Source organism: Rhea americana, unplaced genomic scaffold (assembly GCF_003343005.1).
Source record: "Rhea americana isolate MKP2758 unplaced genomic scaffold, rheAme1 scaffold_409, whole genome shotgun sequence".
In the NCBI taxonomy this organism is placed as follows: Eukaryota; Metazoa; Chordata; class Aves; order Rheiformes; family Rheidae; genus Rhea; species Rhea americana.
In genome coordinates, this window is record NW_028186545.1 from 176,481 (window position 1) to 189,856 (window position 13,376).

The 13,376-nt window shown below is 41.1% G+C and overlaps 1 protein-coding gene across 10 annotated transcripts in view; it reads left to right on the top strand.

Annotated features, from left to right (window-relative positions):
• Window positions 1-13,376, top strand: part of EPB41L4B (erythrocyte membrane protein band 4.1 like 4B) — a 183,009-nt gene that overhangs the window by 53,660 nt on the left and 115,973 nt on the right. The window contains exon 1 of one of the 10 annotated variants that reach the window (XM_085314585.1): window positions 8,946-8,968. The exons of the other annotated variants lie outside the window; for them this stretch is intronic. Within the exon in view, the coding sequence (XP_085170711.1) occupies window positions 8,948-8,968 (21 nt within the window). The 5' untranslated portion in view covers window positions 8,946-8,947. Of the gene's footprint in view, window positions 1-8,945; window positions 8,969-13,376 lie in introns of those variants that run through there. 10 annotated transcript variants of the gene reach the window in all.

A 13,376-nucleotide genomic window follows, 5' to 3' on the forward strand; every position in this document is an offset into this window, starting at 1 on the left:
CAGCAGCACATAGCAAACCTGTCCAGATACCGTAAAGAGTTGCGACTGAAAAAGGAATCTGTGTTTTCTGGGAGAGAACTAATTTTAAAAAAGAGAAAGCTGATATGAATCACTTATCCTAACGTTCCAATTCCCTTAATTTTGTATATAGATCACTGGAAAATGATACTGGAAAAAAGTATGTCCACACTGTTGTTTTAAAGGCTCTAATATCTGTGTGGATGAGTATGAGAGAATTTAACAAGACCAAGCATGGTGATAATTCTCTGGCAATTTGAAGTCTGAGTACTTTCTGAGCCAACAAGGATGCTTTTTTTATGTTAAATTTAGAAAGTGTTATTAATGTTCCATGAACTTTTTCTATCTCATTTTGACCTTGCACAAGCTTTTAGCTGCCTCGGCATCCTGTGCAAGCAGTTATTTTAACTACAGGTTGTGTGGAAAAACTGCCGCCTTTAGTCTGTTTTGAACTTATGACCTGCTCATTTCATTTGCATAGCAATTAATGCATAGCCTCCATGTGCCTCTTGCTGAGCCCGGCCACTCAGTGGCAGTCACAGAAGTGGGAGATTAAAGTTGTGTAAACTACCTGAGGCTATAAACCTTTGTCTTTATTATGTATTGTTGAGTGCCAAACTTCTTTAAAACTGCTATTATAAATAAGAAAGCACAGAATAGTCTTTGAGTAGTGGAGATTACTACTTTGCTCCAAGGCCAACAGCTTGGAGTGCAGCSTGTGTCTTACAACCTGGAACTTTGCCAAAGAGTGGGGAAAACAGTGTTGGTGGCTGTGATTTAGAAAATAAACAATTATTGAGCGAATTTGCTTTGGAAGAAAAAGCCCCCAAACAAGTGTTTTTATAGAGAAAACTTCTATGCAATCAAAAATTAAATAAAGTTCTGAAAGGTAAGATATCAACAGTAAGACAGAAAATACTGTAAAGCCTATTCAATTAACTGTGCATCAGTTTGTATCTTGTACTGTTTGAAGGTATCCATGAATGGAAAGATGTTGCAGAGAATTTTCTGCTCTGAAGAGCTTATTTTATCAGTGAACAGCTTATCAGTTTATTTTAAAGCAAAGGTTTGTTTTGCATTGTTGCATTTGAATTGTTAGGTGTTAACTCCAGAACTAGAAATATTTAGGGGGAGAGAGGTTGATGAATTTTGTTAGCGTGTGGAAGTATTTGATGTAATGGAAAGCCTCCTTATTGTGAGAAAATTGAAAAGACAATGCAAATATATTGCCTGCTGATGTCTGACACCTCTTACTGATTACACATTATAGTGAGGCATAAAACTACATCTTATTCTAGTTGTGTTATAATAGCTTTGGAGCAAATCTGTTTCTTACTGAACTCAGTAACAAAACTCCTGAGGTTTAGTCCTCTGCGGCTGTTCTAGTTGACCAGTTATTCACTATATCTGAAGTCCTCGAGGACAGATCTAGTATATAAGTTTGGTAACGTTCTAAAGCCCTTCAAATATTTCCATTGTTAGAAAAGCATGACATGGTTTGTATTCAGTTGCTCATTTGTGGAAAGAAGGAAGAAGAATTAGAATCTGAAGAAATCATGTTTATCTACAGGTTCCTCCTCAATGTTTGTTTTAGTCTGCTGGTGGCTAATGTTTACTCATTTTCTGTTCAAACTTTTCCTTTCTTTGTCTCTTGCTCTAGATTATCATAAGAATGAAGGTGTCTGTGTTGTTTACAGCTCTTTGAGTTGCAGCATATCCTGGTATTTTTTCAAGATAAAGATATCTCCATTTCTGAAGTTGCATTCCTTGTCTGAATCATCTGTTATGTGAGAGCAACACATGGAGGTCCTTCCATTCCGCTCCTCTTTACTGGCATTCCAAACAGAAGAATTGCCATTATTGGCAATTGCCTGGAATTTGCTTCTATTTGCCTCATAACTTTCTTTCTGATGATAAGAGCAATATAAACTAATTGAAGAGGAAGGAGACTTAAGATACATCTTAAATTGTTATTTGCAAATGAGCTGCTAAAATCTCTGGAGTATGAAACTGATTTTCTGCCTGTTTTTTTGAAAGATTGGGAATGCATGGAAACCAAAGCACTAAAATACTAGTTCTTTTCCATACGTCTCCTTTGATGATCCTATACCTCTTTTATGTCCCATCTCTACTGGCACAAGGGCCATTTGTCCTCTTGGAGGAGGGCCACATACAGTAGTCTTTCTCAGCTGGGTAGATGTATTGCACTCTGCAGAGACAATTCAGTCGTTCTGAGTGTGTCAGTGACACACACTGTACATACCCGGCTTATCAGAAAGCACTGGATTTACAGCATGCGTGTGACAAGACTCTGGTGAGGGTCAGGACCACRTATGCCTCAGTTTTTCAGTGCTGTGGTGCGAGGGTAGGGAGTGAAGCAAGCTGGATGGCGATAATACTTGAATACTTTTGTTTTCTCTGCACATTGTGAACTAGACTTCTAGATGTTTCAGCAGGTGTTGGGTCAGGGTCTTAGAGAGACTGGGTGCATCACGGCTGCTTCTGCTGTAGCAGGTGAAACTCCCCTCCTCTTCCTCTATTCCTTTATAGGCWGGTAGGCTTCACACAGCTAGAAGAATAAGTCAGGTCCCTTGGAGATGGCTCACTATTTTCCTGTGTGCACATTCTGTAATACTCTGAATATTTAAGAACACATTTTTGTTCAAATTGGGAGTTTTTTCAAATGCTTGCTTTTGGTATTACTGCTCTTACTTATTAAGTGTTTGAGGGCTGTGAAAAAACTAGCAACTCAAACCAGTCAATAAACCAGATAGTATGGTATCTAGGAGTTTTTTCCCTTATGTACTGCTATGAATGCTTGTTAGGCAGAGCAGATAAAGGAGGAGCCTTTTTGTTCTTTGCATTGAATATTAGGAGGAGTGAAGACTGATAAATACTTTGTTAATACAGAAGGTTTCCTTTTCTACATCTACTAGAAATGTCCAATTTCCCCTTATATAAGTCTTCAAATTCATCTGTGACTCTTTTCTGTTTATTTATAGAGAATTGAATAATCTGCTTTTGCCCTCCCTAACTCTCCCTTGTTCACCTGGGATAGGAGCTCTTTGGGAGTGTGGTCTTTGCAGGCTGTATCTGTGGAATGTGGCCTAGGGGAACAAATACTAGTTACAGCTGGAGGGCCCCAAGAGCTGTACAGGTGACAATCTCCTGTACTGCTCACTGCTTCACCTACTGATACTGCTGCTGGTATGGATGCCAGTTCAGTAACTGCACAAAGGCAACTCTCTGTCTCCTGGAATTGATCTGGAGTGGCATCAGCTTGCTTCATATGTATATTCTAATGACAGTCATGCTGTATAGTGCAGGTTCTTGTATAGATTTGGGGTGTGGTGTTCCCTTGCTCTCCCCGACCCGTTCTCGATGCAGAGTCTCTCAGAAAAATGGAATAATCTTTCTTGTACTGTTCTTGTACTGTGATGGATACCTTTGTTAGTGTTCAGTGATCAGTTATGCTTCTGGGCAGGATTCCATTTCATCTTTCATCACCTCAGGTCTACTAAGCACAACCCTACTTGGGCTGGAGGAGGTTACCGTATGTATATGAATTAGAAGAGGGTAATGGCCACRAAGGCTGTTCATATAGCTCTCCATTATTCATGAATAGTGTATGTGGGCTTCAGACGAACAGTGTCACATATCGAGATGCTTCTGTGATGACTCAGCGCAGACTCAGCCTAAGACAGGCAAGGCTTTCATAAACACCACTGCTTCGTTACATTGCTTTCTGCTGTGCTGCTTTGTGTCCAGAAATAATATTGTGGTTGGGATTTTTCTTTCTGTTCTATCTCAGTCCTACTATTCATGGTGATATTTGAAGAGTCACTGTGACAGCATTTGCAGTACGTGTGAGATAATTTTATCTTTAGCTTTCAAAAATAAATGTTAAGAAATTACCTTCAGATAATCCTTATGCGGTATGACCCTAAATTTATTTTTGAGAGTATGAAATGGGCATGTGCAAAATCTCCATAGCAGTCTTTTGCTTGTTAGGGGATTGCAGTTTTTTCTGATTAAAAGCTAGCTTTTAGTTAGTATAACTGGCAATTAATTTGGACTAATAATTGCTGGAAATATTGAAAATAAAATTCTTCTGCAAAATCTAGCTGATGAAAGAGCAGATGGGAAGGAAYTTTTGAAAATAAGTTTCCTTATTTGAATATGAGAGGCATAACTTTCTTCTGGTCAGAACCAATTTGTTTTAAAAATCCTTTTAGATTTGCTGTAGTATGAAGTCCAAATCATATGTTACAGATATTCTTGAAAGAAATTTTTTTTGAATTAGGCAGAACTGAGTTGTAGTTGCAAATAGGGGCATACCAGAATACTGATTCTTCAGATCTAGACCATGTTTCTAAGAACAAGTAGGGGATAAAACAGAAGGCTGCCTGGAATGTGTTCTGACAGCTGCACTGCCAAGAAATCYCTACAGCAAGCTTGCCTGAGATCCAGAGGTGATGTGTTGCTCTCAGACCCTGACCAAAGCCTGGAGGTGTGAAGTGTTACATTTTCATTTGCAGAGCTTAAGTTCAGAGAAATGCTAGTGGAAATGGAGGTAAGAGTGAGTATTTAGCACGTTTTGCTTAAGTCATGGACCAGCTTTCACTCTGCTCTGTACAGTAGTTAAATTTACCAAAAATGTAATTTATGGTTAGTTCTCTCACAGAATGGATGCCATAGAACATTCGTAGGGCTTCAAGTATTAAGGATCAGAGATGGAAATAAGAAAAAAGATCAAGGCATGGGGATCATAAAACTGGTGCTATGAAATGGGAATCTTACAGGAGAGTACTTGCTGGAGCTGAGAGTGCACCACCAAAGGTGAACAAAGAAGCATCTTACTGTCTCCTGGTAACAGTGGTCCTGGCCTCTCTAGGGAGACATGGAGATCTGCAGAGATGGCACAGGACACTAAGGTTTTTAACATTGCTAGTTCATACCAGCATATGTGGAACACCTGGCAACTTTTTATATCTTAAAATAGTATTTGTAGGATTCTCTGACTGCAAAAGGAAACAAGAGCCAGTTAAAACTTCTTACTGTATTAAGAGATTGCTTATAATACGTGGTGGCTGAATWTGGATGCAGAGTGTCAGAGTTCTTGAATAAATGAGTCAGTATTTTTTTWAAAAAAGTGTTTTGACAAGACAAAAAAATTTCAGGAGTTGCTGTCCTGGAAGATGTGAAAACTCCTTGGAGTTTGAAAACTGGAGCTACTGGAGAGAGTCCAGCATAGTGCTGCAAAGATGATCAGAGGGCTGCAGCACCTGCCCTATGAGGAACAGCTGCGAGAGCTGGACCTCTTTGGCCTGGGGAAGAGAAGACTGAAGGGGGATCTTATCAATGTCTATAAGTATCTGAAGGGAGGGTGTCGAGGGGACAGGGACACTCTTTTCAGTTGTCCCGTGTGACAGGACAGGAGGCAATGGGCAGAAAYTGAAGCACAGGAAGTTCTGCCTGAACGTGAGGGGGAATTTCTTCCCTGTGAGAGTGATGGAGCACTGGACCAGGTTGCCCAGAGAGGGTTGTGGAGCCTCCTTCTCTGGAGATCTTCAAGGCCTGCCTGGCTGCAACCCTGTCTAACATGCTCTGGGTGACCCTGCCGAGCAGGGGAGTTGGACTAGATSATCTCCAGAGGTCCCTTCCAACCTTACTGATTCTATGATTCTGTAAAACAGGCTTTGCCAGTCAAGTTATTGCATAGCTTTATTCAGAGTGTTTCCATACTATAAGTTGCAGGAATGTTTTTTTGTGAAGGTCCGTGCAAAAGATGGCATTACGAAATTTTCTCTAGCTTTCAGATTTTTCATGGCAGCATGACAGTTGCATGTCTGACTTGGTCTTACTTTTTCTGGTTTCCTCAAATGGCTATTTTGCAGGTCTTAAGCACTGTTATTTCTTTTGTCATCCTGTGCCTTTTTCTATTGCCAAGCAGGTTTCCATTCCTGATTCCTTATTGCCTCTGCAAAAGCCTTGATAAAAGGCTCTACATCTGAGCCTCAATGCAGTGGGATTACAGAATGACCCCTGGAAAAAGGACCCATTTCTTTCTCAGATTTTTGTGCTCTACCTAGTTATGAAGCCTAAACATCTATATTTCCTGTGAGGCAAGTATCGTTATGATTTTTACATCCCTTTCTGATGATAACATAATATACTATTTCAACCTGGAATTGCAGCCCCCTAGGTACCACGGACTATTTCTAAGGACTTCACAAAAGTGAGCGAAGGAAAAAGCGAGCCTACTGTCAGCAGGCTTGAGTTTACTGTACAAGACTCTCCATCTCCATTGSAACGCTTTTTGGAGTTTACACAATGAAAGATTGAAAATCACTGGCATAGTGCTAGCTCTTTTCTTGCATCATAGGAATAGAAAACTGTTCTTTTTCAAAAACAGCTGTGTTTAAATATTTTTCTTCATTTAAATCTATCACATTATCGGTAGCAGCAGCTGTTAGAGCATTCTTTTTTTAATTGGGAGGAAGGTTGKTTGTTTATGGTACTTACCAGATTTCTGTATTGTATTTGGGAACTCCTGCACTCTAGGGATGTAACAGAAATTGTCTTTGGTCAGTGTGATCTTGCTTAACTGCTCTTCTGTTAGATCATAACTAATTCTTCTTCCCTCACCCACTGCTGGACCCTAGAAACTCTCTTTCAGTGCAAGTACAGACTTTTCCATAAAAAATATAAGCCTATAGCAAAAATCTTGCATGCCTCTTTTGCCATTTATGGAACCTTGGAGGCACTCAGGTTAAAAATTACTGGTTTAGAGAAATAACCTCCCTGTCAGTTAATCAGATTCCCAAACAAACTGTTGGGAGTGGGGGAAAGATAATGAAGAAGCATTTCAATACTCAGCAAACAATAGCCAAGAAAAATTTTAAATACGCTTCTATTGTTTAACAATAGAAATAGGACATACAAAACCGAATCATGTAAATTAGTTCTTAAGGGCATGGTAAATCTAGTATTTTCCACTTAGTGTTCCACTTGTATGCAAATACATATGTAGAATAAGAAGGTGATCAGGAGTAGTCAGCATGGATTTACCAAGGGGAAATCACGCTTTAGCAATCGGATAGCCTTCTCTGATASAATGRCTGGCTTGGTAGATGAGGGGAAACAGTGGGTGTTGTCTCTCTTGACTTCAGGAAGGAATTAGACCCTGTCTCTCATAACATCCTTGTARGCAGACTCAGGAAGTGTGGATTAGAGGAGTGGACAGTGAGGTAGATAGAGAACTGGCTGAATGGCAGAACTCAGTTGTGATCAGTGGAACAAAGTCTAATTAGAGGCTTGTAGCTAGTGGTGTCCCCTAGGGCTTGGGATACTGGGGCAAGTATTATTCAACTTTTTCATCAATGACCTGGATAAAGGGACAGAGTGCCTCCTCAGCAAGTTTGCTGCTGGTACAAAACAGAGAGGAGTGGCTGATACACTAGAGAGCTCTGCTACCATTCAGAGGGGACCTTGACAGGCTGGAGAGATGTGCAGAGGGGAACCTTGTGAAGTTCGATAAAAGGAGGTGCAGAGCCCTGCATCTAGAGAGAAATAACCCTGTGCACCATGCATGTATAAGCTGGGGGCTGACCTGCTGGGGAGCAGAGAAGGATCTGGGAGTTCTGGTAGACATCAAGTAGACTATGAGCCAGCAATGTGCACTTGTGGCCAAAAAGGCTAATGGTGCCCTGGGCTGCATCAGGCAGAGCTCTGCCAGCAGGTCAAAGGAGGTGGTCTTCCCCTTCTACTCAGCCCTGGTGAGGCCTCACCTGGAGTTCAGTGTCTGGTTCTGGGCTCCCCAGTGCAAGAGTGTCATGATGCTGCTGGAGCAAGTCCAGTGAAAAGCTACTAAGATGATTAGAGGACTGGAGCATCTCTCCTATGAAGAAAGGCTAAGAAAGCTGGGACTGTACAACGTGGAGAAGAGAAGGCTGAGGTGAGGGTCTTATTATTAATGTGTATATTTGAAGGCAGGATAAGACCAGGCTTTTCTTACTGGTGCCCAGTGACAGGACAAGAGGCAGCAGGCACAAACTGAAACACAGGAAGTTCCATCTGAGCATAAAGGAAGGTTTTTTTTACTGTCAGGGTGACAGAGCACTGGAAGAGGTTGTCCAGAGAGGCTGTGGAGTCTCCATCCTTGGAGATCCTCCACAGCCATCTTGGCATCATCCTGGGCAATGTGTTGTAGGTGACCCTGCTTGAGCAGGAGAGTTGGACTAGATCTCCAGAGGTCCTTTTCAGCCTCAGCTTTCTGTATTGAGGTTGTGATTTCTGAGAGTTCTGTGATTCCATTTGCTTTATATACAAAGTAGATAAGTTCCTCCTCCCCCCGCCCTTTGTTGTTTAAGAAGGGAAGAGAGAGTATGCTTTGATCATAGAGTTATTTTTTGCTTTGTGGCAAAAGAATAAATAATACCTAAAAAAAATTTCTAAATGTCTGGTGCTGAATAGGCTCTTACTGAAGCAAAAACTTCAATTAAATACTTTAGTTCTGTTCAGTGCAATGGGAAACTGATACAACACAGTCCTCTCTCTCCCCTTGCAGCTTTTCTTTTGTTAGTGTGAGCGGAAATGATACTTTTACTGAAACAGCACAGAAAACCCCAGCTGTGCAGGAATTGCCTGCTTCCTTAAATAAAATTGAAACCCCTAGCTTTTTACTGCAAAAATGGAAAATACGAAGTTCACTCTTAGAATGCTTGATTCACAGGCAACCTGATGATCTAACTCAGAATTTTACTCTTCCTACAGTGAAGGCTACTGATAATGTAGGTACCAGGGCTGTTGAGGAAACAGGGCCAGAGGAAGTGCTGAATACAAGGTGAATACACCTACAGTGTAGCTCAGGCAAGGACTGAAGCCCTAGGCCTGGAGTTTGCAGAGCTTTTGGGTCCATAGGCAGAAGATGCATGGCTGGAAATCCCAGGTAAGGCTAATTAGGGTTATTAAGGCCCATCAGTGCCCTCAGGGCTCTGACTTCTGTGAAGATTCTTTATTGTGTGAAGGTTTCCTGTGCTTTCACCAGCAACCTTAATCAAGATCACTGGCTTATTTTCATAAGGTTTGTACAAAAAGAAAAAATGTAAGCTCTTAGTCTCCTGAAGGATTTGCTGCTGCTGTTAAATTACCTGTGATGGAGAAAGAGATACTATTCATTTCGACCCTGAGTATTTAAGTATGCATTCATTTTAAATTTCTGCACTTACAAGGATGAGAAAGTGTTCTGTCCACGGCTTCAGGGAAGTCATCTATTTGTTGATAAAGACATTAAACTCTCTATAAATGTTGCTTGAACATACCCACTTTCCTCCTCCTCTGAGAATAAATGTTACACTTGATCACAAAACATTCAAGACAATTCCACACCTTGCCTGAGAAGAGACAGTACCTGTGATTGCAGATTSAACAGACCTGTTCCATAACCAGTATTGCTATGTGGCCAATGCTTGCAACACTGGTTGCACTACCACTGATACAGCTGATTTCATCAACCTAGTATTGGATCTATGGCACATTCAAGTGTATAGAAGTAAAAAGGCAAGCCACTGCAGCTTTTCTGAAATGCACATGCTCACTGTATTCTTTGACATCTGAAGAACCACAGTAGAATAGAGTTTGGAAGGGACCTCTGGAGGTCTGTGGTCCAGCATGCTGCTCAGAGCAGCTCCAGTTGTAGCAGGTTGCTCAGGGTCTTGTTCAGTCAGGTTTGACTGTCCCCAGGTAGGGCGGCTCCATAGCCTCTCTAGGCACTTGTTCCATGTCTGATGAGTCTTATAATGACAATTGTGGGTCTGGTGCTACTTGTTCTTCTACTACTGTGCAACTCTGACAAGAGTCAGGCTTCATCTTCTCTACTGCCCTTACCCTCTGCCCCAGGTATGTAGCTGTAGTCTACCCTCAGGTTGTTGCCACCAATCTGATCTGTCTCTTCTTAACGACAAACAAAAGCAGTCTGCTTGGTCTCCCCTTGGGGGTCCTGGGCTCCAGCTCCCCCCTTCAGCCTGCAGGCCCCCTACTTGGCACCCTCCAGGATGTCACTTCCTGCCTTGCACACTCTGGACAGCTCCAAAATGCACAAAGCCCTTCATGTACCCCTCACAAGGGCCACCCAAAAGGCAACAATCACTTCACCCCACCTATCCACAGCACTCCAACACCACTCAGGCTCACCTTCTCCTCCAGCACCACCAGGTGTGCTCTCTGCTGTTCTTACTCCCACTGTTGTCACCACCACCCCTAGGGCCTTTTCGGCAGAGCTGCCCCTCTACCAGTCTTCTGGCCCCAGCCCTCATGGTGGCGTGATGCTGGTCCACAATGAATGCTGAATGCTGCAGTCATCTGAGGTGGGCTGACAGAAACCTTATAAAGTTAATTTCTCCAGTCTGCTGAGGTCACCTGGCAGAGGATGCGTTCTGTTCCATTGCTCCGATCCCCAGCTAAAATGCTAGCCAGCTTTGGCCCCAGTGTTGGCTGTATCTTGAGATCCATCTTAGTAATTTATATGAAATTGCCAAGCTGCTATATGCAGCTACTTTTTTCTTGTGGAGCGTAGCTTTCTAGGATGGGTCAAGGAAGGTGACACAGAGTGAAAGGAACAAGGTTCTTGTCCTCTAAACTGTGAACTCTTGGGAGCTTGTGCTGTTTCTAACTATATGCTTGCATAATCCCTGAGTTGCTACATGTCCCCAATTCTGGTTTGGATTCTGTTCGCTTACCATAATTTTAAAAGGTGACCTTCAAAAGTAAAGAGAGAAAGGTTGGTTCTCCTCTGTAACTTTTTAACTTTATAATTTGTAGAGAAGGCCAAATCCATGATTTGTTGAGGAATGTTATTAGATTGGTGGAGTATTTTTTTTTTTTTTTTTTTTTTTTTTTTCCCTTTTTTGATTTCTTCCTCCCATGTGTTACTGTTTTAGGCTCTCTGCTATAGAAGGCCATGTGGTTAACAGCAGATGGTTTGGTAAGATTATGGTGCCTTAGAAACCAGGCAGCAAGACGATAGCTAAAGTATGATTGGCCTTTAGTTTAAAACTTGTCAGATTTTGTTTGGAACTTTTTTTTTCTCTCCTAAACTTGAGCATTTAGCAAGATTTTGGTCCTTTTTCCATCCTGTCCCTTTAGTTAAAGTTTGAAAGCTCTTAAGCAGGGTTTTTCAGATACCGAAGAAGGCTTCTGCTGAAAAAAGAGCTTTCTATTTCTGGTAGTTAAGTACATAAATAAACATGAGGGAAAACAGTCTATTCGAGGAATTCTTTATGCATTATAAACTAGCAAAGCAAGCCAGCCAAAAAGGGTGAAATCCAATTTTTTTCCTTTACAGGTCACCTTTGAGGGCTGTGTAGATCAAGACCAGGAATTTTCATTGCTTTATGAAGCAAGTGGGGAGCCAGTGGAATTTGCAAAACRCAGGTGTGTGATGGGTTTGTGTCAACCTGTGATACTACCACTTGCAGTTTTCTTTTGGCAATTGCTGTCATCCTTATGTAGGCTATTCCACTAGCTACTGTTTATTTGCTATTCCTTGATACAAATCATAGCTTTCCCTCTCATGTGACTATTAAGTTTTGAGAAAATATTGGCTGCTATCACTTGCAAAGCATTGTAGTACTTTATTTTTTTTTCCTGATCAACGAGTAAGCATACTGAGTTAAATCTGCACTTCCAGGATTTCAATGAATCTTAAAAAAAAAAAAAAAAAAAAAAAAAGGGAAAAAAAAGCTTTCTTTCATTTAGAATTGATTGGTATATACTTACCCTTTCTGTGTCTGCGTGGCAGAAATTTCTAATCATTAAAGCCTAAACGTGCGAGTCCTGAAGAGCTGCTGTTCTGTTTCAGTTCAACACCATAGAAAGCACTGTTCATTTGGTAAGGCAAAGAAATTATACTAGGATTAAGTAGGAGTAAATGGGAGCTAATCCAGCAGTTGAGCTTCTAGCTTGCTTTAACAGAGGAGGAAAATAATCATAGAATCTCGATTATCTGAAATTTGACAGAGGGGTTTTTTTCCTTCTCCCTTACTGTGGGAAAAATAGCTTAGATGCGATCTTCCATTTATAACATAATCTCAAAGCAATCACTTCCTTTGCTTCTCCTTGTTCTGCACTGATATTGAGCCCATAATGGACTTGGGGATTKTACATTGTGTATTTGAAATGACTGTGGTCAGCCTCATTCCCACACAGTGAGATTCAGGGTTGCCTATCTTTGAGTTTGGATCCTGGAACAAAGTGCAGTTGTTCAGCCTAAGCACAAGACCGGCAGAGCTACAGTAGGAGATGCTGAGAGGATAAAAGCTCCCTCTGATTTTATTCAGTTTCCTCATGAAACTTCTGAATTCACCTCTTTTCTGTTTTAGAGTTAGCAAGTGGTATGTAACTAAGCTCAAACCTTTTTGGCTTTAGCTAACGTGACATGAAATCTCCAACTCAGTTTGTGGAGACTTTCTTGTGGTTCATTCAGAAGTGTTTCTGAGATCACTTTCTACACCCTGGAGGTACTCAAGACTTGAAAACTGTGGTACTTACTGCGTTCATTGCACCATAGAACGAGACCAGCTTTTCTCGACAGACGTAGTGTTACTGCTTACAACTACCACCAAGAAAATTTTAGCTGCAAGAAAGGAATAGGATGGCAGAATTACTTGAACAGAGGTGTTCAGAAAGTTGGCACAGTTGCTGGTTTGAAGGAGCCCTCAGACATTGTCTAAGATGAAGGAACATTGAAGTTCAGCCCAATTTTCATAGAAGTTGCCTAAAATATCTCACTTCTAGTTCAGGAATCTTTATGAAAATTACCAGGCCTGGGAACTTGGGGCYGATAATGTTGACAGTCTATGTTCTACTTCAGTATTTTTATTTTGTGGGCTATCTGGTAGTCCCCTTCATGCAAAACCATGATGCACAATGTGAGATGTGGGGAAAATGGAAGTTAAGTCTTGCTTCTGAAATAAAACACAGTAAGCATTAAACTTATCTTATCTCTTGAGGCAGTCTGCCTCTCAGACTACTTGGATGCATATAGTGAATGAGCCACTGGAAATGGTTTCCTATTTAGACTATAGTTTTAAACCTTCTTTAAAGTGTTAAGACTCTAGGAACTAACTGCTAATACAGACCATTAAAAAAGACTAAGTATTTATGCTTAGATCACTTAATTGATTAGAAACTTGCTGCTATGTGAGTTTTGATGTACCTGGGATACCATATTCCAAGCTTGGGAGTATAATACTGGCTGTTACTTCATGAGAAACTACTATAATTCGGGCTATGTGGGACTGGTTTCTGAATGTAGTCATAACATGAGCCACACCTGAAAAAAGTTTGGAAGTTTCTTG